This window comes from Numida meleagris, chromosome 3 (assembly GCF_002078875.1).
Source record: "Numida meleagris isolate 19003 breed g44 Domestic line chromosome 3, NumMel1.0, whole genome shotgun sequence".
Classification (NCBI taxonomy): domain Eukaryota; kingdom Metazoa; phylum Chordata; class Aves; order Galliformes; family Numididae; genus Numida; species Numida meleagris.
In genome coordinates this window covers 38,234,549-38,255,780 of record NC_034411.1, presented here as the reverse complement: position 1 = coordinate 38,255,780, position 21,232 = coordinate 38,234,549, and the positions used below count along the sequence as shown (strand labels likewise).

Sequence of the window (21,232 nt, the reverse complement as noted above, 5' to 3'; positions counted from 1 at the left end):
GATTTAAAATAAGTATGGTGGATGAACTTATACCTATTTGTTGATGACAGTATTAAAACAGAAGAAATAACCCCCCCCCAAAAAAAAAAAATTCAATATCCTCTTAGAAATGCTAAATACAAAAAAGTCAGTGATACACCTGTAGACTCTCAGTCTGCTTGAATTATCTATAGACATGCTGCTGAGTCAAAAATGGTGAATAATGCTTTGTTTTAAATGCCTTTCCCAACATGCAGCCAAAGGAAATGAAATGTTTCTTAACTCTTCTGTTCTGGCCAACTGATGCTCAGCATGCTGAGTGCTCTTCCAAATAAGTATGGAATTTAAGAAAACAGCCTGCCAATAATTTATAAGGGTTAATAAAAATATTGCAACAGGATTTGCAGGACGTACAACTATGAATATCCCACATCATCAGGACTGGCGTTGGAAGCATAGGGGAATGCCTAAGGAGAAATTGGCAGTGAGGAGAGGAAAGCGTAGAGCAGTGGTTATGTTTCCTTTGTAAGAACATATACACTTTCTAATGCTGCAACTGCTGCCCAGAGTTGACTAGCGGCTTCCAAATACAAAAGAGCAGGATGGTAAGATGTACTTTTATGTGCACACGAAATAAAGTAATAATTCATACTAAGAGTTTGACTTAATGTTTTATTTAGTTGATTTAAAGGTCAAGATTCTTAATGTAAATAAAAACCCCAAGGAGAGGCAGGTGAAAACTGATTGGTTACAGTTACAGGGCTGGCTAGAAATCCACCTGGGTTCCTTCCCAATTGAAAATGCCTCTGGCAACTCAAACTAGCATGCCTAACAAAGAGGAAAAACTGAAGTAACTCTATCTACCATTCATAACCAGCATGAATTTCAAGTCTTCACGCTAAAACATGTTCTTAGGTTAGTACTTAAGAATTGTGAATGAGTCGGAAGTGGCAAGCAGAAGGACTTGGTTCTACTGCTTTTGTTGTAGTACCATCATCCACGTCCATGTTGTTTCAGCATCACTGACAACACGTTGTTCCAAGGCTGCCCTCTGCGGGAGAGGAACGGGCACAAGAACCCGGAGGAAATGGCAACGCCAGTAAAGACACAGAAGACAGACATGAAAATCTGTTTCCCCCTGCTCCTCCCCATAAAGATATTAGTTGGCCTAAGGAATAGACTTCTAGGTAAAGGCACGAAGATCTCCCATAGAATGCCCCTTTGGGGAGCAGTGGCTTCACGCCAGACAGCAAAGCACGCTGTCAAAGCCCGGTGCTGAAGATAGGACTCACTGCTGTGCTACTTACTTACAACTTACTCTCCAGATTGCATTGACTGGTATATTAACCACTGTCACAGAACCAGCTGTGCTGTCTGCCAAAAGAACGTACGGAGCTGTTTAACGTCAGGTCATAACAGCAGAGGCACAGCACTGGCATAGCCTCTTGGTTACTTACTGGTACGACAGTTTCAGTCTTTGTGGTCCCAAAGTTAAGGCAATATTGCTTTAATTAACGCAAGCAATTGCTACTTACAGAACACAGCCAAGGCCTTCAGCTTTAATCTGGGGGTATTGCGAAGAGCCGCAGGGCGGGTGTTCGCGGCCCGCACGAGGCGGCTGCCTGCCCCGGGGCGGGGAGCACCGGCCGTGCCCGCAGCGCGCCCCGCACCGGCGCTGCCTCCTACCCCGCGGCGTTTCGGGGGCGCCGCCCAGGGCAGGGCGGGCTGCGCGGAACGGGCGGTGCCGCTGAACCGCCTTACCCAGGAGGCCCCGCGGCCGCGCCGCCTCACGCCTATGGCTCGCGCAGGCGGCTCGGAGCCGTGTGCGGGCCGGGATAGGGCGGCGCTGCGGCCGTGCGGCCAATGGCAGCGTGCTGGCCGATGAAGCGGGGCGGGGGGTAGGCGCCCGGCGGCGGTGCGCGGAAGAGGGCTGGGGGTTGTCGAGCAGCGGGTCTGCGGCTGCCGGCGGATGCTCTCTACGCGTAGCCACCGATAGAGCCGGTGCGTGGGCCTGGTCGGCGCGCTCCTCCCCTCCCCGCTCAGACCGCCCGCAGCCGTCGTCCCGGGCTGAGGGGCTGCTGTTTGCTCTAATGGTCTCACGCCCGGGGCCTCGGGCGCCCGGGGGCTGCGGGCTCTCACCCGCAACCAGCCCGCTCCGTGAGGTGTAGCGCTGGGGAGGGCGGAGCTCACCTGCAGTCATCGCGCTGCTGGGCTGTGCAAGGAGAGCTCGCTGTAGCAGCAGAGCCTCGGGCGTGTTAAGGACGTCGGTTCTGTCCCTGCAGGTGTGTGAGGACCGAGATGGCCGCCTGGGTGCCCGCTGACGCGCTGGGCCGGAGAGTGCTGTGTGGCACAGAGTACGGCACCGTGCGGTATGTCGGCAGCGTCCCGCCTACAGCAGGTAAGCAGCGCCGGGGCAAGCAGCCTTCACGGTGACCGGCTTCAATTCTAATGGTGCTTTTCTTAATTCAGCTGTGATAAGTAGAAGCTAACAATTTACACGTTTTTGTGTGTGTGTAGCCTTCTTGTGTAGGTATGGCAACTTCTGACCCAGGTAAACTTTGTTTAGAAGGTATAATTGTCAAAAGAAGCCTATGGAGTACTTTTGATTGGAAGTGGTTACAGTTTCTTTACTACCAAAGCTCTTACTGCCTTCCTTTTTTTTTTTTTTAATTAGCTCTCCACAATGACCTGAAAGAAGGTTGTAGTGAGACAGGGGTCAGCCTCTTCTCCCTGGTAGCAGTGATAGGATGAGAGGTAACGGCCTTGAGTTGCTCCAAGGGAGGTTCAGGTTGGATATTAGGAAACATTTTTTTTCAGAAAGAGCAGTGAGGCACTGGCATGGGGGAGGCGGTAGGGTGGTCACTGGAGGTGTTCCGGAAACATGTGGATGCGACACTGAGCGACGTGGTTGGTGAGCATGGTGGGATGGGTGGATGGTTGGACTAGATGGTCTTAGTGGTCTTTTTTAACATGAATGATTCTATGAACAGTGCTCGCTGATTGCTCTGTGTACAGGCACAGTGTCAGAGGGAGGCAGTCGGCAGTGGGAGACCAAGAGTCTGGGCCCTCTTGTGATACCATACTCCAGTGCTTGGGACCAAGTAAGATTCAGCTCCATTTGCTGAAAGATCTGACCAGTTCAGTTTTGAGAGCACTCTATGCAACCTATGAAAAACTGATGATAGGATGGGAAGATTGCTTAATACTTGGAGGAGACTAGCATTGCACTGAGTTCTAGAAGGAGCAAGAAAGGTGACTAGGGAACCATAGGTTCCTCATCTCACATCACAGAAGGATCATGAGCATGTTCCCCTGGAATCTGTTTTCAGGTGTATGAAGGACAAGATGGTAATTGGGATACCTTGATCTTTGTCAAAAATAAAAGGTCTTGCATGGCCAACCTTATTACTTGCTGTCATGACATGAGTGGGAATGTGGAAGAGGATGGGGGATGTAACATTCCTTAACTTTAGTAAGACTTTTTACACAATCTCTAAAAAACAAAATTAAAAAAAAGAATTGTTTGGAAGCTGGAGAAATACAAACCAGATGAAAAGGCTCTTAGGTGGACTGACAGTCCGCTGGTCTGTCAAGCAGAAAAGTGATAATCAGTGATTTGACAGCTGTCTGGTAGTACATGACTAACCCAGAAATAAATTCTGGGATCATTATTGTTCAGCATCTTAATTAATTAATGTCTGGAAATGAACAGAGTACACCCTCAACTGTCCGATGTAACAAAAAGCAGAACTGCAATACAGGCCAAGCTTTATGAACTTTAGGTTTGGGCCTAAGAGATTCAAGAAGTATGAATTTCCACAGTGTGGTGTGAAATAAGCCCATGTATCAGTACAAACTGCCAAGCACTCGTAGCCTACAGGGCATGTTGTAAAGGACTTAATAGTTAAGGTGGATGCTGTGATGGATGTGAGCCAACAGCGAGCTTTTCTCACAAGCAAAGTATGCGTTGTACTGGGCTTCCGAAGGTGAACATGGCCAACAAATTAAGGGAATCTTTTGCCCCTTTCTGAGGGCAGAGGTTCTTCATAAGGTTGCACTCAGAATAATATATCTGGTTTGAGTCATTCCAGTTCAAGAGGAATGTGGATAAACTGGAGAGTATCCAATGGAGAGCTTCTCAGGGGGTCAAGGGCATAGACCACATGTCTCGTGTAGACAAGTTGAGAGAGCTGGGCTTGGTTGGTGTGGTAAAGAGCAAAATTAAGTGACATCTAATAGTTGCCTTACAGCCATTTGACAGACTGTTACGAAGATGACAGAGGCAAATTCTTATTGCAGGTATTAAATTGTGTAACGAGGGGCAATAGCCATAAATCGTGACACGGAAAGTTCAGATTTGACAACAGGAAAACCTTTTTAAGTAATGAAGTAATGCAGCACTGAAACAGGCTGCCCAGAGAGGTTGAAATCTCTCAGAGGTTTTCAAGACCTGGCTAGGTAGGGTCTTACTGGTGTAACTTAGTCTAGGGCTGGTGATAATCTCCTGTTTTGAGCGGAAGGACTAGGCTAGGTGAACTTCAGAGGTTTGTTCCATATTTCTGTGTCTGTGATGCCATAAATATGAAAACGTAGCTACAATATTTTTCAGGAACTTGGCTTGGAGTGGAATGGGATGATCCTCAGAGAGGAAAACATGATGGTACCTATGAAGGAACACAGTATTTTAAATGCAGGTGAGTTTATTCCTGGTGTTGAAGTGTCACGCGTATTGGCAAAGTGGTCGTGGGGAAATGCCCTTTCTCAGTTTTTAGGGCAAATCATTTTGTTATCAGTTTGTTGGTTTTTAAAAAGATAGTAAGTCTGAATGTTGTGACTCTTTATGCCATAAAGACTGTTGCATAGTAATCCGTCAGTTACAGGGATTGCAATGTGGTAAATCCTTGGAAAGTGAAAGTGATGGTTTCAGAGGTATGCCATATAATGTAATTTTTTTGATATTGTTACTCTTAATGTTACCTTGAGTAGCCCTTTACCTTCTGCTTCAAAAAGAGTCGGTATGTGCTACTTACCTTTCTATGTAAGTGAAGTATTGTTCATTATTAACTGTCTTAGATATAGTTTTGATTTGCATTTAAGATGGCTTTCATACATATTGTTATAACAAAATAGCAAATTCCTGTTTATTATTTGGATGTTACTTGTACCAGTGAATAATTATTAAGTTCAGTTGTGTTTGATGTATGGAAAACACAGTGTAGCTGTGTGGGCCTTTTTAAAAACTATTTTTATAAATTTTTAATGTATCTTCATACATTGTACTTAAGTTTGAAGACTCAAATGCTTAACACATTTGATACTGGGGAATGCAGGGCTCCAGGGCCAATGCTAACAGCAGCAAGTTGTTGATTTCTGTGTCAGGGGATACTGCAGCTGTTAAAAGCTTTGAGTTTAAGAACAAAAATAAAAATTAAATGGAAAATTAATAGAAGAAAAGTTCATCAGTGACTTTTAAAATATTTAGGGCTACTAGCTCAGCAAGTTCTCAGAATGATAAAGAATAAAATAATATTCCATGGCTATGTCACTGAAATACTTGACCTGCTTTTGTATTTTTCCCGACCATTTTCTATTGCCTGCTTTTGAAGTTTGTGTGTTTGTGTGTTACCAGTGGTTTCAACCACTGGATCACAGTAAGTCTTATGTTAATGAGGTGAAATGAAGTTTTCTAGATCTTCTTTCCATCTCCTATGTTCCAAGGCTGGTAGTAGCTGCAAAAAGGTAGTTTGGTTACTACTTGTTCCTAAGTGCTCATTTAAGTGAACAAATATATAAAAATATATATATATATAAAATATATAAATCAAATTATTTGACAATGAACACTTAGAATTAATTGAAAGCTTTTCAAAATATGAAGGAAAGTGGCAAAACAGGAAAATGAATTAAAAATTGTCTGTAGTCTTGTAGCCTTGCTTTAGGACAAGGTTTTGTTTTGCTTTATCAGAAAATGTAAGGCTGTGAAAGGAATTCCCCCTGCTAATTTATGTAGAGAAAGTTTAAGTCATTGGCAAGAAGATAAGTAAATAATCTGTCTTTTTTAAAAAACTTGCACATGAATGAAAGTCAAAAGAATAGCTGAATTCAGTGATTCCAAGGATTTGTCATACTTCCTTTCCTGCCGCTGGCATTGGCTAATAGCAGGTGACTGGAGGAGTGTAAAAGAACAAGGAAAGTACATAGTGATAGCTTTTTTGAGAGTCTTGCTAGTTTTGCCTAGTCACAGTTCAAAGGTTTTTCTGAGCCAGAGATGGTATATTTGTATATCCACTTTATTTTGCTTTCAGTGAATAATTCACCGGCAAGAATTTGTTATGAGAATTTCCTCTGAAAGAATAATTGAAAACGTGTAGTCCTGGTGCCTGTGTTTGCTAACTAGAGCTCATGTTTTCCGCTTATGGAAGTTGAGATTGTTTCCATTTCTTTGAGTATGTCTTATCACTTTCTCTTATCCAAACATAGTTCTCAGTCCCTTCCATATCGTAGTGCTGTGCTGTTGCTGTAAAATGCCACATTGAAGAAAAAGTCTGAGATGAAAATGATTATTCCTATATTATGGGGAAAGTAAGTCTAGTTTTGTATCTGCCAAAAGATCTTCTGGGGACAAGTCAAATGGCCTGAAGGAGCAAGGGAGGTTTTTATCAGGACCTGATAGCGTTCAGGGCTCCTTAGAGAGTATGTGAGAATATATGTACTTTGTTATCAGTTCCCATTAAAGTTTTTCTCAAGCCAGCAAGTGGAGCCGTTTGGCTGCAGACTGAATCAACAGAATTTACCTATTAAAAAATTCAAAATTTAAAAGTAGCTATTTTGAAATCCCTTCTGGCAATGCTATTGGTTATCCTCAGCCGAACGGGGATAATCAGGAAAAGGTAGATTATGTTCAATAGTGCAAATCAGAATTCTTGTTCTGTATCTTTTTCACTTCCACATTTGTGTATGCTGGGAACCCTAGAGACTTTGTTAGCAGAAAATGAGGTGATAAAACAAAATCTGTTATTTAGGAAAAACAAAGAAATCTGTGAGAACTGACTTTTTTTTTTTTTCCTCCTTGTAACTAATGATAAAAATAAAGTGAGATTTGAGGAGCATGAGGACAATCTTTATGGAAGAAAATTCATTCAACATTGCATGATTTTTCTCAGCTAAAGAGTATGAAATTATGAAGGCAACCACATCTTCTGAATTTGTTAGCAGAAGTTGCTTCTTAAATGCTTTGAATTCAATTGAAGCAGTTTCCAAGTTAAAGCTGGTTATATTCTGCTGTAGGCAAAATAGTACTGTAATTGGCTGGCTATTCCATTCTCTGTGGACAGAAGAATCAACTGAACGTGTTCTGGATGTATTTCAAAAACTTGAATGACTTACGTCTGTGTGTATAATATTTATGTATGTGTGTAGACTCTTCTGATTTTCTAGCAACCGTTAGTGTGCTCCCAGGGAATGCTAGCTCCGAGAATGATCTCAATTCTTGTTGTAAAAATCAACTTTCTGAGTGAGGCTGCAGATAATCCATAACAATTTTAATACGGCAATCTTTCAGCATGTTGTTCTTACAGTACCTGTCCTTTGTACTCTGCTTTCTTGAGTCTCTCTGGAGGCAGAGAACAGACATAATTTGCGCAGATGGGTTTGTAGCTCCTGTACCAATTGCAAAGATGAAGACAAACTTCATTAAAATGAACACTTTCTTTTATCAGAAAAGATCTAAAAACTAACTCCCCTCTCAAAAAAAAAAACCACTAAGTCTCAGCTCTCTATTTTTCTCTCAAACAGTAGTAAATTTTTACAGTTTCTTTATGTTGTGTATGTATATGTGCATATATGAAAATAAATACATTTTTTGTATGTTACTTTTTTTTCTTAAACCTTATCAGTAATATCCTTTGCTTAGAAAACTGCTTCTGTAACTCTCAATTCTGATGAGCTGATGGAATACCTTATACTGTAAACAAATACAATGAAAGGACGTATATTTTTTTTATTCATAATTCTTTTTAAGTTAACTTGGAAAAGAGTGCTTCAAAAAAAATAATCAGAGAGATGTTTCAAAATGGCATTCTAAGAGGAAAGTAAAACTGAATGTGCAATTTTCCTTACCAGGGGATCTTCTTGGTAGTCCTTATTTGATCAGTAGATCTGCATACAACTATCCGCAGTCTTTGTAGTAAGTTTTGTGGAACTAGGATTAAATTTGTATGTTTCATGGCAGTGTTTGAATCATATGTTATGTGGTACTAATTCAACTTCTCAAGACTATGAGAACCAATGGGCAGTATAGCAGTGCTTCAAAATAGGCTGACATTGTGAGCGTGTTCATCACATCTGGATTATCTGGAAATAACAGTGCATACTCTAGTGGCATTTCTTTGAATCTTTTTCCTGATAATAAAGTCTTGCTCCGTAATAACTGAGGAAGCTATAATTTTGCTGTCATTTGCAGTAGTGTATCATGTAATAAAGTTACCTGTATTCTACAGTACTTTAGGTGAAATGAGAATTGAGTAACCAAGCCTTAAAATAGTGTTAAAATTTATATACAGTGTCTGAAACATGAGTATGTTTTCAAAATAAAGTTTTTGTCCCATGCACCCATTCACAAAGTTACACATGTGTCCCACCCAGGAGATGTGGGTTGCAAGTGCATGTGCCTACCCTGTAGGGGCATGTGGGTGCTCCAGCTCTCATGTGAAGAGTAGTGAGAAGGTGTGCTGCCAGCCAGTTAACACTGTCAAAAGTCAGATCTTGACTGTTGATTTGGTATCCTCTTTTTTAAAATTAAAAAGTTAAAAATGTTTAGGTTTCTCTTACGCTTGCTTGGAGCTGAGTCTTCCTCCTCCCACTGAAAAAAAGCCTGGGCAGTTCCCTGATTACTGCTTAGTGTGGCAGAAGGTTCATCTTCCCCCTTAGCCATACTGGGTTTTTGAACAGACATCGTCTCAGACGGTTTCAGGTATTCCTTTCACACATAGTGTTTACACATGTGTTGCTATTTTAGCAGCCATTTATATCTGTGCCATTTTGCTGGGGGAGATGTTTGGATTCCCGAGTACTAGCTGACATACTTCTCTGCTTACTTTGTAAGTTGGGAGTGACTTCCTGTTGTAGCATACCGAGTGTTTCGATTCGTAATTGAAAGAGATGTTATCTCCTGCCAAAGAATAGCTTTGTTCTTCCCCAGTCACTTTTCTGATTTTCAGCTGATGCTGTTACTAAGAGAAGAGTATTGACCATATGAAATGGTAAGGCCTTTCCCCAGGTTTGCCCAGACAGAGAAAAGTAGGGAAGTACTGTAACTGTAAAACTTGCTTCTGTGCTATGTTCAAAATTGCTGAATTACAACTGTTGGTTTTTTGTTGTTGTTCTTTCTGACTTCCTTTCCCATCCCACCTCCTCCTTGCGTTATTAATTTTTCTTCTGCTGGGAATCTTGGTATTTGTGTATTTTTGTAGTCCTGAAATACACAATTATCCTTGCCAAAGGCATTGCAATGTTTTCAGTTTCTTCTTCACTGACTTTTATAAGTTGTGTAGGGACACGTTTTTAAATTTACAGACAGCAGCTGTGACTGTCAGGTGTTACTATTTGCATGACGTTTGTGTTCCTGTCTAAAAAAGGATCTGTTTATATTAAACTCTCTCCTTCAAGTATGACAGATTCACCTCCAGAAATATCTACAAACAAACAAATTCTTCAAATACAGAAAGATGTCATTATCATTTTAGTATCTATGAAGAAAAAGCAGTTGCTGTTCGGTAAGGGGAGAATGCATTCTCAGGACTGCTTTTATCCTCGGCAGATCTCAGATAGTAAGGTTTGGTTGTTTGGCTGTGTGGTGCTGCTGTACTCATCTGCGACTTCTGCCCTCTGCTGGCTGTAGAAGGGTGTTGAATTCGAACTGCTCTAGCTACTGTTGGAATGTGTCCTGTGCACCAGCAGAACTTCCAAGTGAGCATCTGGAACTGCAGGTGTCCAATTTTTTTCTTCCCTTGTTTTGTGAAAACTCATACTCGGCTTTCATGTCTGTTTGACTGAGGTTAACTTGCAAGAACTTCAATTACTTGCTGACATCTTCAAAGCTTCTGCTGTGTAGTCAGGAATTTGATACATCGTAGCAGATTAATCCTAGGTGTCACTTATGAGCCTTGTTTGATGTCACAGCTATCACAGCCTCTATTCTAAAATAAAATTTGAAGGAATTCCTTTACTACAGCGTGTAGATTCTTCTAAAAGAAGTCTGATTTATTAAGAACCTTCCCCTAAAAGGAAAAAATCTGTTTACAGACCATCTAGACAAGAGGTGCGTGGATTCAAATGACTGCTGCATTATACCTCAGGCACTGAGAAGAGCACGTGCGTGACATTCCATTAGTACACAAAAACCCATCACATATCTCTTTTTTTCTTCAGAGAAATGGTTAACTAGTGAAAACTGATAACTGATCTGAATTGTAATGAATATCTTTCACGGGCCCTGAGTGTGCTAGCAGATAGGCTATATTGCTTCAGTCTACTGAACTGTGAATAGAAAGTCTCCTAAAAGCTGACATGTAAGATTGGGGTCAACTCACTAAGCAGAGACAGCTGATTGTCAGAGCCCTACTTGGACATATTCCAGATTTCCTGTTTAAGGTTATTAGAGTATATCTTCAATGACTTCACTTCTGTGCAGCACATTTTCCTGGTTGCGGGACCTTTCATGCACCTCAGAAAAAAATCCGTGTTCTCAAACTTAATGCTCAGTATAGTCCGGCTGATAATGAGAGCTCACTTCCTTCTGTTTAATGGTATGGATACTGGATGACTCTTTAGGTATTTTCTGGGGGCTTTGGCTGGTGGCAAGTTGAACATGAGCCAGCAGCGCACCCTGGCAGCCCAAAGGTCCAACCATACCCTGGGGTGCACCAGGCCCAGCACTACCAGCGGGCAGGGAGAGAGGTTGTCCCATCTGCGCTGTGCGGCCTCACTTCCAGCCCTGGGTGCGGTTTGGGTGCCACTGTATAAGAAAGACATAAAACTATGAGAGAAGAAGGGTTATGAAGACAGTGAACCGTCTAGACTTCAAGATGTATGAGGAGTGGCGGAGGCCCCTGGTTTGCTCAGCCCAGAGCAGAGGAGCTGAGGGAAGGTCTCATGGCGGCTGCAGCTCCTCACAGGGAGCGGAGGGGCAGCGCTGAGCTCTGCTCTCTGTGACAGCGACAGGGCCCGAGGGAACGGCATGGAGCTGTGTCAGGGGAGGGGCAGCTGGGGGTTAGGGACAGGTTCTACACCAGAGGAGGGTGGGCATGGAGTGGGCTGCCCAGGGCAGTGGGCATGGTCCCAAGTGCTTTGAGCTCAGGGATCATATGGACGTTGCTCTCAGACATAGGGTTTGGATTTTGGGTGGTGCTGTGTAGAGCCAGGAGCTGGGCTCTATGGTCCCTATGGGTCCCTTCCACTTGGGTTATTCTATGATCTTCTTGTTTTCCAGTTATGAAGAGTGATTGCCAATAAGCATGCTTCTTCATGAGTCCAGGTGCTGTACACTGGTTGTGTAATATGGACACATGGCTTGTACAGCTTCTATTCCCTAGTGTGAAGATTGATACAGGCAATGTGTTATAGGGAAAATGAGTTATAGGTTAGTGACCTCTCTTCTTGAACATGTAATCATTTTGCCTGAAAATAGGTTCTTATTGTAAAATCTCCTCTTCTGTCCCTCTCTTTGACAGTTCTTGAAAAAGTAGATAAAATTAATAAAATTGAACTGAAAAAGAGACTGTGGAATGGATTTGATTATACATTACATAAGATTGTGCTGAAAGGGAGAATAGTCAGAAATGACACAAACAGGAGAGAGAAACCCCATGATCTTCCTCTAATCAAAACAAGACAACAACAAAAAAATAGGAGAGGCTTGAGAGAGGAAATGCACCATACTTTTTCTGTAGCTTCAAATGACCCTAATGCCTGAGAAAACAGGGCAACCTAGTTTCCCTTGCTTTTTTTTTTTTTTTCTCCCCATGAGGATAGAACTGGCTTCTGCAAAGACAGTGAGAGAAAAGGGGTGTCAGTAGAAGCAGTGACCTGAGAGGAAAGAAATGGGTTTAGGAAGGGGTATGGTGATAGAGAGGTCCACAGGCTTTGTCCTCTAGGGATAAATGGCATGACAAGAAGGATGCAGGTTTGGAGGGTTTAAGATTAACTCTGATGAGAGAGCTGGAGAGAGGAAACAGAATTTTTGAGTGCAAAGGAATAGAGATGACAAAATGGGGAGAGACAAGGTGGTAGGAAGAAGAGAAGATTTCAGAATAAACATACAGCAAGACCTAAGGTAAGTTACAGATAAAGAAGAGAGCAATTGCTAGAGCTAGTAGGATCTTGAAGCACCTGCTATCTACAAAGCTGTTTGACTTGAGTAAAGGCAAAAGTAGGAATGATGTACTTCACATGTAAGAGATGTCATTATTAAGGTAGCAAAAATGTGATTTGTTGTTAAATGATATTAAGAAAGTGTCACATCAATTTTACATTAGAGAAAATTTAACATTTGAACTAATCAATCAAATGTTTGCAAATTCTGAAGAATAACTTCAAAGAAATTGGAGGAAGGGCTCAAGAAGGTGTTGCTGGAGCAAAAATGTACATAATTGAAAATATGTGTTGAATATGAAAAGTAAAGTATTTAAAGTAATTAATATCTTGTTTCTATCCAGATTCTTAGTTAGGATATAAGAGCACTTATGTCAATATTACAAATGTTAATTAATAAAACTAGCACGGGCACTCTCCAGTACTGATTTTTTAATAAAAATTTGAATATATGATCCCCATCTACTTGCAATGGATCCATAGGATTCATGGTCTCTAGTTACTGTTTTTCTGAGAAAATTTTGAATTAGGTAGCATTGGTGATGTATATTATTGTGTGTTAATGAGACGCTCGATGCTTACATGCTGTTTTGAAAAGAATTTTATTTATGTAAGTGGTTTCTTCCTCCTGGGTACTTTCCAATCAAAGTCACTACTCTTCTCAGCTGGAAGGCAGACAGGTAATCATAAGTACCAATTTTCTTCCTGCTGTTTTCTGGCTGATCCTCCTATTACATCCTCCATCTGTTCTGTGATACCATTCCCACAACTTGTCTTTGCCAGTTCATCCTACTATTTCCTTTCTAATTTTGATAGAAATTGTCAAAGCAGTTGCGTGACAAGAAATAGTTATGTTTTTTTTCAGCTTAAGAAAAACTAAGAAATTTCGTAGGACTATGTAGAACATGCATTAGCGCGGTAGTTTTGTTAATATTCAGTTTCAACATTTTACCAAGTTACTGTTAGATTTTCTTTTTATTTATTTGAGTTAGTATGAGATAAGATGCAAATTGTACCACTTCTTATGTCATTTGTTTGGCTGAAAGGACAAAGCTACATTCTCAGTCTCACTATTACAAGTGAATTATTGAAGTGAAATGGCTACTATTCTGAGTATTCCTATGGGCCTTAGGTTGAGCTAAGACTCCAGACGTATTTGTCATATGATTGAGATGAGTTAGTATCTGTCAATTGGAAGAAACTTAATTTGCTGGAAAAGACTGAGTTCAGGATGAGTTTGGAAACAACAGGACAGTTTTTTTCTGATATTGGCACTGACATGGTAATTTTCATGCATAGGTACATTTGGTGTTGATGTGTTTCAGTTCTCACAGTATCTCACAATGTAAACTTGTGTCAAATACTAGCAGGGATACTTAGCAAATCTTGCCTGGTTTCGCTGAGCAGGAGTAGAGATGTCTAAAATTAGTCTGTAGAGTTGCCCTCTGGCTACTTTGGTTCATGGTTTTTTTAAAAAGTAATTATCGGTACTTTTTAAACTTTCTCTTTTTTTTTTAAATCATTCTAATGATAACTTTTCATCTTTCACCATTTCCCTGCTCTTTTCCAGGCATCCTAAAGGAGGATCATTTATCCGCCCGAACAAAGCGAATTTTGGAGTAGATTTTCTTACTGCAGTAAAGGGCCGGTATGGATTGAATGAAAAGCAAGATGCTCAAAATGGAACAGAGAATACATGTGTATTTGGAAAGAAGACTGTGGAATTTGTTGGTAGAGATTCTATTGAAAAAAAACAAAGGCAAGTGTAATACGAAAATCTAAGATATGCTGATGTCAAATACTAGTTCGATAATAAGGAAAGCAAAATCATATGGTCCTCAGTTCCTAAGGTAATTATTCCATGGCTATTGGAAGATTGTTTCCCCTAAGTTCAAGAAGTATGTTGATAAAATAAAAGGTCACTTGAAATTTACGATGTCGAGCATATAATTTCTCATAGTATTTTTTATCTGACGTGACTGTTTGCTGCTGACAAAAGGAATGACCTTGCTTGTTCCCTTTCTCTGTTCTGCTCACCAGAAGGTGAGCTGGTTCAGCTTGTTGACCCAGTGTGAAACCATTCATTGTTTTGTGGGCTAGTTTTCTGTTGGATCAGTGTATTGACTCAACTTGTGTAGCAGCTACATGGTTGCCAAATTGCACACAGTTAAAATAATTTTTATATCATCAGTAATGTGTTTTATAACTTTATACATGCACGTTCCTGGTCCTTTTTAAAAAGGTGGATTTTCTGAGTGTAGTATGGTCTTTCTTGTTTCGTCTTTGTTTAATGATGTCAGCAATGACTATGTAACGAAGGGAAGCAAGGCAGAAAGTCACTGTATTGCTACTGATGTCTTTCAGTCAGTCCATGTCAATTTCCATTTATTTGTGAGGGTAAGAAAAAAGGAACTGATTTAATGATGTGTAATGTACTGCAGTTTGAATGACCTCCAGCACAGAGAGGTATCGGTTTGGTAGGTGACGGTCTCCTCTCTGAGCTGATATTCCGCAGCTGTATTCCTTTTGTCTCCCAGAACATACTGAACAGTCAAAAATGCCCTTTTTTTTTGCCTTTTTCATAAGTGATATAAAGAATGCCCTTGAACTCCTTGCAAAAAAAAAATATATATATATATAAAAAAAAAAACTTGGAAATGCCAACTGAATTCTAGTTTGCATACATTTTGACTGTTTTATGACTTTTTTTCAGTTGGTTGTGTATCAGTTGTATTTTGTGGGAGACAGAGGAGAGGTGCGTGAAGGGGAGGAGGAAAGTGGGAGAGAGGAATAAAGTGTGATTCAACCAGACCTGTTTTGTAGTACAAGAAGTATACAAGAGAGATAGAATGTACAACGCTAATTCTCAAGGAGATATTTTTGAAAAGAATATTCTTTCTTTGTAACAACCAGGTGTCTATGTATTGTGCATGTTTCTGTTTGAAGATTACTTAACAGAATGTTCTTTCTCATTTAGCCAGCTGCACCAACTGGTACATATCTCAGTGCATGAATGTGCAGTGAGCCATGCTGGTCAGAAAGAGGAAATCAGCGGAACATGTGCTAGTATCCTTTTTGAAAGTGCTATGTAATACCGTACCACAAATAAAGCTTGTATTTTAGCACTCTGAGCGTTCACTTCAAGGAATGAGGAACAGTGTTTTTATCCTTTTGTTACAAAAAGTGTTTAAAACTGAAGTTGATATTTGTAAGCTCAGCTCAGTGTTTACAGAGTTAAAATGTAGGAGCCTACAGTTTTTGAGGAAGAATGCAGATAGTGACTGAAAATAGCAATATCGTCATAGGGTTATTACTGTGACTGCAATTTCAGAAGTTTCCAGCGATGGGATTTTTTTTAATATAACTCTAGAATAGATAATTATATGAAAAATACAGTTGATTTGTTCTGTAGGTACCACAGGTTTCAAATATGTAACAAATAATGTATTCAGTAGGCTACGTGTTATGGCGATGTTACAGAAAATCAGAGCAAGTTAGTTCATTTCTGGGGACTGGTAAAAATTGCTACCAGTACAGAAATTCATCCATTTTTAGATTGGTAAAGTTAAGCTCTTTTATAACAACTCTAAGCCATTTCTGTGCCACAAATCAATGTAAAATTTGCTGTAACTGAATGGTAGTACCTCTTAGGGCTAACAAAAACATATTCCATTTTTGCTTATTTGATTCAAAAACAAAATGTAATTCTAGTTTCTGAAAAAGGAAGTTCAGGCTTGAGATGTTTGTTTTCTTAATATGAAAATCCAGATATCAGACATATAGATCTATCGAAAAATCTGTTGTCTTATTGGGATACAGTAGTAGATATTGCTGCTCAAGTTCCGAATCTGGAAACACTTGATATCAGGTATGAATATTCACATTTGGATTTCTGTTCCTTTGGAGGTAAGGACAAAAAAAGAAGAGGCTATTTTAGATATGAGGTCAACTTTCAAAGGATAATTGGGTGCTTCAGTATGAGTTTTAATGGCAGTTAAGTTTTAAATACTTCTTTTTTTATTTTTTTAATCTCACTGTTAAAGAGCATATGTGCTTGCATATGTGATCTCTGTTGTCCTATTAGCAGCTTCCAAAGCCTTCACCTTCCAAAGCCTTCATAAAATACGCATGGCATAGCTAAGATTTGAAAGTAATGTAAGCTAAATTGAAATAAACACCAAGTTAGTATAATAAGAAGGTTTGCCCAATTTTTGTATTTGTTTCTATAGCTGACAAAAATACATGTTTAAATAGTTGTAGGTGTTCCATTTTCTTCGATATTTAGCACTGAATAAGTATTGCAACCTGGGTACTATTTGTAAAATTAGGGTTTATCGTTGCATAACGTGTGTGTAGTTGTGATTTATTATTATCAGCATATGTGAGAATATGGACAATGTATTCTAATTCACTTAGCAAAATTTTTTCATTTTTCCATTGTTGAGAAACGTGGCTCAGGCTAACAGGTGTTTAGAAGTTGTTTGTGATAAAATTGGAATGCAAAATGGAAGTGAGGGTGGAATTTGACGCTTACAGTTTGGATTATTAATACTTTTGTAATTATTTTGATCTTCTGTTAAGAGTTTACTTTAAAAAAGAAGTTACCAGGTAGGTCTGTTAATGAACATTTTTGTGCGTGTGTGAGTAGTGCTGGAGGAAGAATAAAATTGATTAGCCTTCCACCAACTCCTTCAGAGCTTGTTTAAATGGGAAAAAATATTGTAACTACATTGAGTGATTTCTTGTAATAATGTGCAAGTAGATCAGACTTTAAGAAAGAAACAAAAACTTTGGGGGGGGGCAGGTAATGAAAACTAATTGGAAGTCTTCAGAATTAAGTCTTTTAACTATTTGATAGTGATATTTTTGACATTTTCTACATACTTTTTGTTTCATTCTCATTAGTTTCAATCAACACTAAGGAGTTTAAGCCCTGAGTCAGACTCTGTTTCATTTATTATTAATGAAAATCATTCTTTTCAAATTTAAAATGTAGGGAAGGAAGGTGTGGGGGAAGCCACAGATGAATAAATATGCATCCATGAAGTAGGAAGGTAAATTAGGAAAGAGTAAGTTTGAATTTAAGTAGAATTACATTTTGTAGTGTTTTTAAGTATGTGAAAGCTATCAGTGACTTTTTTTGTATTTTGCTTATATTATTTTTGTCCTTACTCTGTAATTCCAAATTAGTGACTTCATGAACAATTAGATTTATTTAGTTTTATGCTAATAATTACTCTTTTTACACAGTGGAAACAAAATGAGATTTCCATCTACATCAATTTCTGTATCTAGTGCATTTTCAAAGTTGACGACGCTGGCACTTAATCAGACTGAGATAACATGGATGGAGGTAATGACTTTCTAAATATTTTTTTATACTGCTAGATTTTTAGACAAGTAAAGAACAGTAAATATTTATACATTATATTATCCTTCTGAAATGTGATCATCCTTAGGAAAGGTGCTGTAAAGTAATTGTATTAGTTGAAAATGTAGATTATATTGGCACAGGAGTCTAGTAAGAAATGTTTAACTTCATTTACATATGTGAATTACCAAGTCAAGATAAAACAGTTAAAGTATAATTTAACTTCATATTCCAAAGATTTGAAAACTTTGTTTCCTTGTACTTGCTAAGAGTTTGCCTATATTTTAATGTAGTTAGTAGACGAAATGCACAGAGAAAGAACATGGGTTGGTATGACATGAAATAGCTGCTTTGACACCACTTTGCATCAGCACAGTATTGGCCTTGTATCTTTGTACCTAAAGAAAATACTTGAAATACATCATATAACAGATTTAGCACGGAATAAACTAAGCTCTGACTTGTTTCAGGAACTGAAACATGCAAATATTTAAATGATTCTGCCCTGATATCTCACCTCATTAAGGAGAAAATCCTGTCGTCAAACGTGTTAGCAGTGGCATTTTATCTGGTGTGGGGGGAGGAGAAGGCCTTATGAATCCCTTCTCAGTAGTGTTATGTTACTAATAGTGACTTGCAAGTACTAGTCCGTTATTTGGATTTCTCAGCATCAGACCTTATAAGTACTGTGCTGAGAAATTAGCTGAATTTTAAAGTTTTTGCTGTCAACTCAACTCCTATCCAGTAATAGAGTACTTACCAAAACTGGGGCTTTGATTCAAGTGGAAGTTATGTGTTTTCAGTTTCTTCTCTAGAGGCTGGAGGAGGGTCGTTGGTGTGTTTTTTTAGTATCTATTTATTGTCCTTTTAAACCATTGGTGCTAGTTGATAATCCTCCCATAATGGCAGCAATATGAATGTTGAATTGAATGGAAGAATTCCATGATTACAGACACTCTAAATGTTGTCTAATGCGCATCAGAGTAAATTTGTGCATTGCGAAGAGGTTGGTGCTGCTGACGGCTTGCCTCCCAACCACGATGGCTAAAAGAGTGGTGTGGCTTTGTCTTAGAAACATAGGATCACCAGGGTTGGAAAAGACCTACAAGACCATCCCGTCCAACCGTCCACCTATCACCAATGGTTCTCACTAAGCCATGTCCCTCAACACAACGTCTAAACGTTCCTTGAACACCTCCAGGGTCGGTGACTCCACCACCTCCCTGGGCAGCCCATTCCAGCACCTGACCATGACTTCAGGCAGGTTATAGTTCAATACAGGTAACGAAGATTCAAAGCTAAGCCTCTGGTTAGTCAGAGCAGTTTAAAATTAGATAAACTTTCACATTTGTTTTTGAAACTCCACTCTAGCTGACAGTTAGTGTAGATGGTAAAGATGCTTTTGATTCAGAAATCTTTCTCGCAATATTAAAATTTGTTTGATCTATTCCCTCATAAGACATAAGCCTGTGCTTAAAAGTGGTGGTGTTCTTGGGCACACAAAAGGGAAAAATTGAAGGCACTCCATATCATTAGTATTCTGAAGAAACCACTTGAAATGTTTTTCTTTTTTGAAATGTTTTAAGTTATGCATAACTCCCATACATACATGTCTTGAGCCTCGCTTTTCCAAAAAGTTATTTCATTTGTACATTGTATGTGTACATCTAAATACTTCTGAAATTTCTGTTAGTGTATCACTAAAAGAGCATATTACTGTGTTATTCCTACTGGTTTTTCAACGCATACCATATAATCTTCAGAGGGGGAAGATGTCCTGTAAAATATCTTAGCAATTATTGAAATAGAAACTGAGTTAATCCATTTGAGAGTAATTCATATTTTTGGCTCCAAAACTACATTTCTTTTCTCATTCAGCATTTTAGATCACAGTGATCTGTTTGTCACTCTGTTCTCAAACTAATATCTTATAAAATCATACAGGGTAAAATAAACAGGGTTGGAGAAGAGGTGCAGCGTAGTATTTCTGGCACTGGCAAGTAGCAGATAGTTGGGAAAAATTATAAGCAATAGGCAAGTATAATGCAAGAGCTTCTTATCAAGTCATCTGGAATTTCAAGGCTTCCTGAGCTGGTGGCCATATATCCGTATTTAAATAATCTTTGTGGGTTTTTCTTTCATGATTTATCTAGCTGCGTTGAGGATCTATTCAAATTTTGTTATATCTACATCTTATAACATCAATTTAATTATGTGCTGTATGGAAAAAAAAAATCCCTTTTGGCTTTTGATCTTGCTGCTGGATGATTTCATTTAATAATTCCCAACATTTTATATGCAAGTAGCTGAGAACAGCTCTGTTACATTGCTTCGATGACTCTTGTTTCTTTCCTTCTTTCCCATCTATACTATTTGCTTCCTGATATGAAAAGACTAAATATCTAGGAACATCACAGACTTGTATGGTGACAAATTACTTCTTATCTTTATTTCTTTTGCAGTAGATCTTGCATTTATGTTTTGCTTTTCTGATCAGCAATGGCTGTTCCAATGCCTAATCCTTCCCACCCATTCCAACAGATCATCCACAACATGTCCACAGTCTTTACTGAGCTTTAACTTGGTGTCAGGTTCATGAACTTTTCCTTCCTCATGGAACCTGTTTTAAATAGTAGTTAAAAATTTGGTAGATGGAGTTTCCTAGAGTTGTGATGTAACTATCATTTAGCCTGGGCAATTTTCTGGTTGTTTGATCACTCTACTGCAAAGTATTCTGATACTTTGGTTGATGCAGTTTTTTCTGTTGCATCCATCACAACATAGGATTTTTGTGAAGGAATCCATGAAAGGTTCTCTCTGGTGAACATGCACCCGACTCTGTGCAACCCTGTGGATTTCATCTGTGTTGATAGATCCGGACACACGAAAGTGCCATTTGGAAGAAAGAGAGTGCTAGGCAATCTGCAATACTTACTTCTGGTTTTGAGACCTATGATTTGTTATGAATATGTTCTGAGGGAATCTGCATAAAGTATAATTTCTGGAATATTTTTTCCCAACTTCTGTTGCATTAAATGACGTTTTGCTCCTAGGTTCTTCTTTGTGCTCCAGGATGGCCAGTACTTGAAGAGTTATACCTTACTTCAAATAATATTACAGTTTTGGAAAGGTAAGATTAGTAACATACATCAGTCTTTTGTGACTGATGTACTGCTAAGTTATATATCAGATAAAGGTACATTCCTGTAATGTTTATGTCACCATGACATAAACGTAAAATAAATGGTGCAAGCTTCACATGATGTACTTCGAAGTACAGGTTCCTAGAGTGTATGGGAGATAACTTCCTGACACAGTTGGTGAAGGAGCCAACAAGGGGAAGCAAAATCCTGGACGTGCTGTTTGTTAACAGAGAAGGTCTTGTGGGGATGTAAAGGCTGGAGGCTCTCTGGGGCAAAGCGATCACAGAATGATAGATTTCTTGGTCCTTGTTGAACCATGGAAGGGAGTCAGCAGAACTGCCACCTTGGACTTCCAGAGGGCAGACTTTGG

General features: G+C 39.4%; 1 protein-coding gene across 2 annotated transcripts in view; it reads left to right on the top strand.

Moving 5' to 3' along the window:
• Positions 1,767-21,232, top strand: part of TBCE (tubulin folding cofactor E) — a 27,641-nt gene continuing 8,175 nt past the window's right edge. Inside the window, exons 1-8 of one of the 2 annotated variants that reach the window (XM_021391620.1) lie at positions 1,767-1,980; positions 2,262-2,377; positions 4,589-4,673; positions 13,919-14,107; positions 15,326-15,414; positions 16,117-16,216; positions 17,599-17,701; positions 20,773-20,849. In XM_021391620.1, coding sequence (XP_021247295.1) covers positions 2,278-2,377; positions 4,589-4,673; positions 13,919-14,107; positions 15,326-15,414; positions 16,117-16,216; positions 17,599-17,701; positions 20,773-20,849 — 743 coding nt within the window. In that variant the 5' untranslated portion in view covers positions 1,767-1,980; positions 2,262-2,277. Of the gene's footprint in view, positions 1,981-2,261; positions 2,378-4,588; positions 4,674-13,918; positions 14,199-15,325; positions 15,415-16,116; positions 16,217-17,598; positions 17,702-20,772; positions 20,850-21,232 lie in introns of those variants that run through there. The other variant, XM_021391621.1, reaches the window with a different exon arrangement.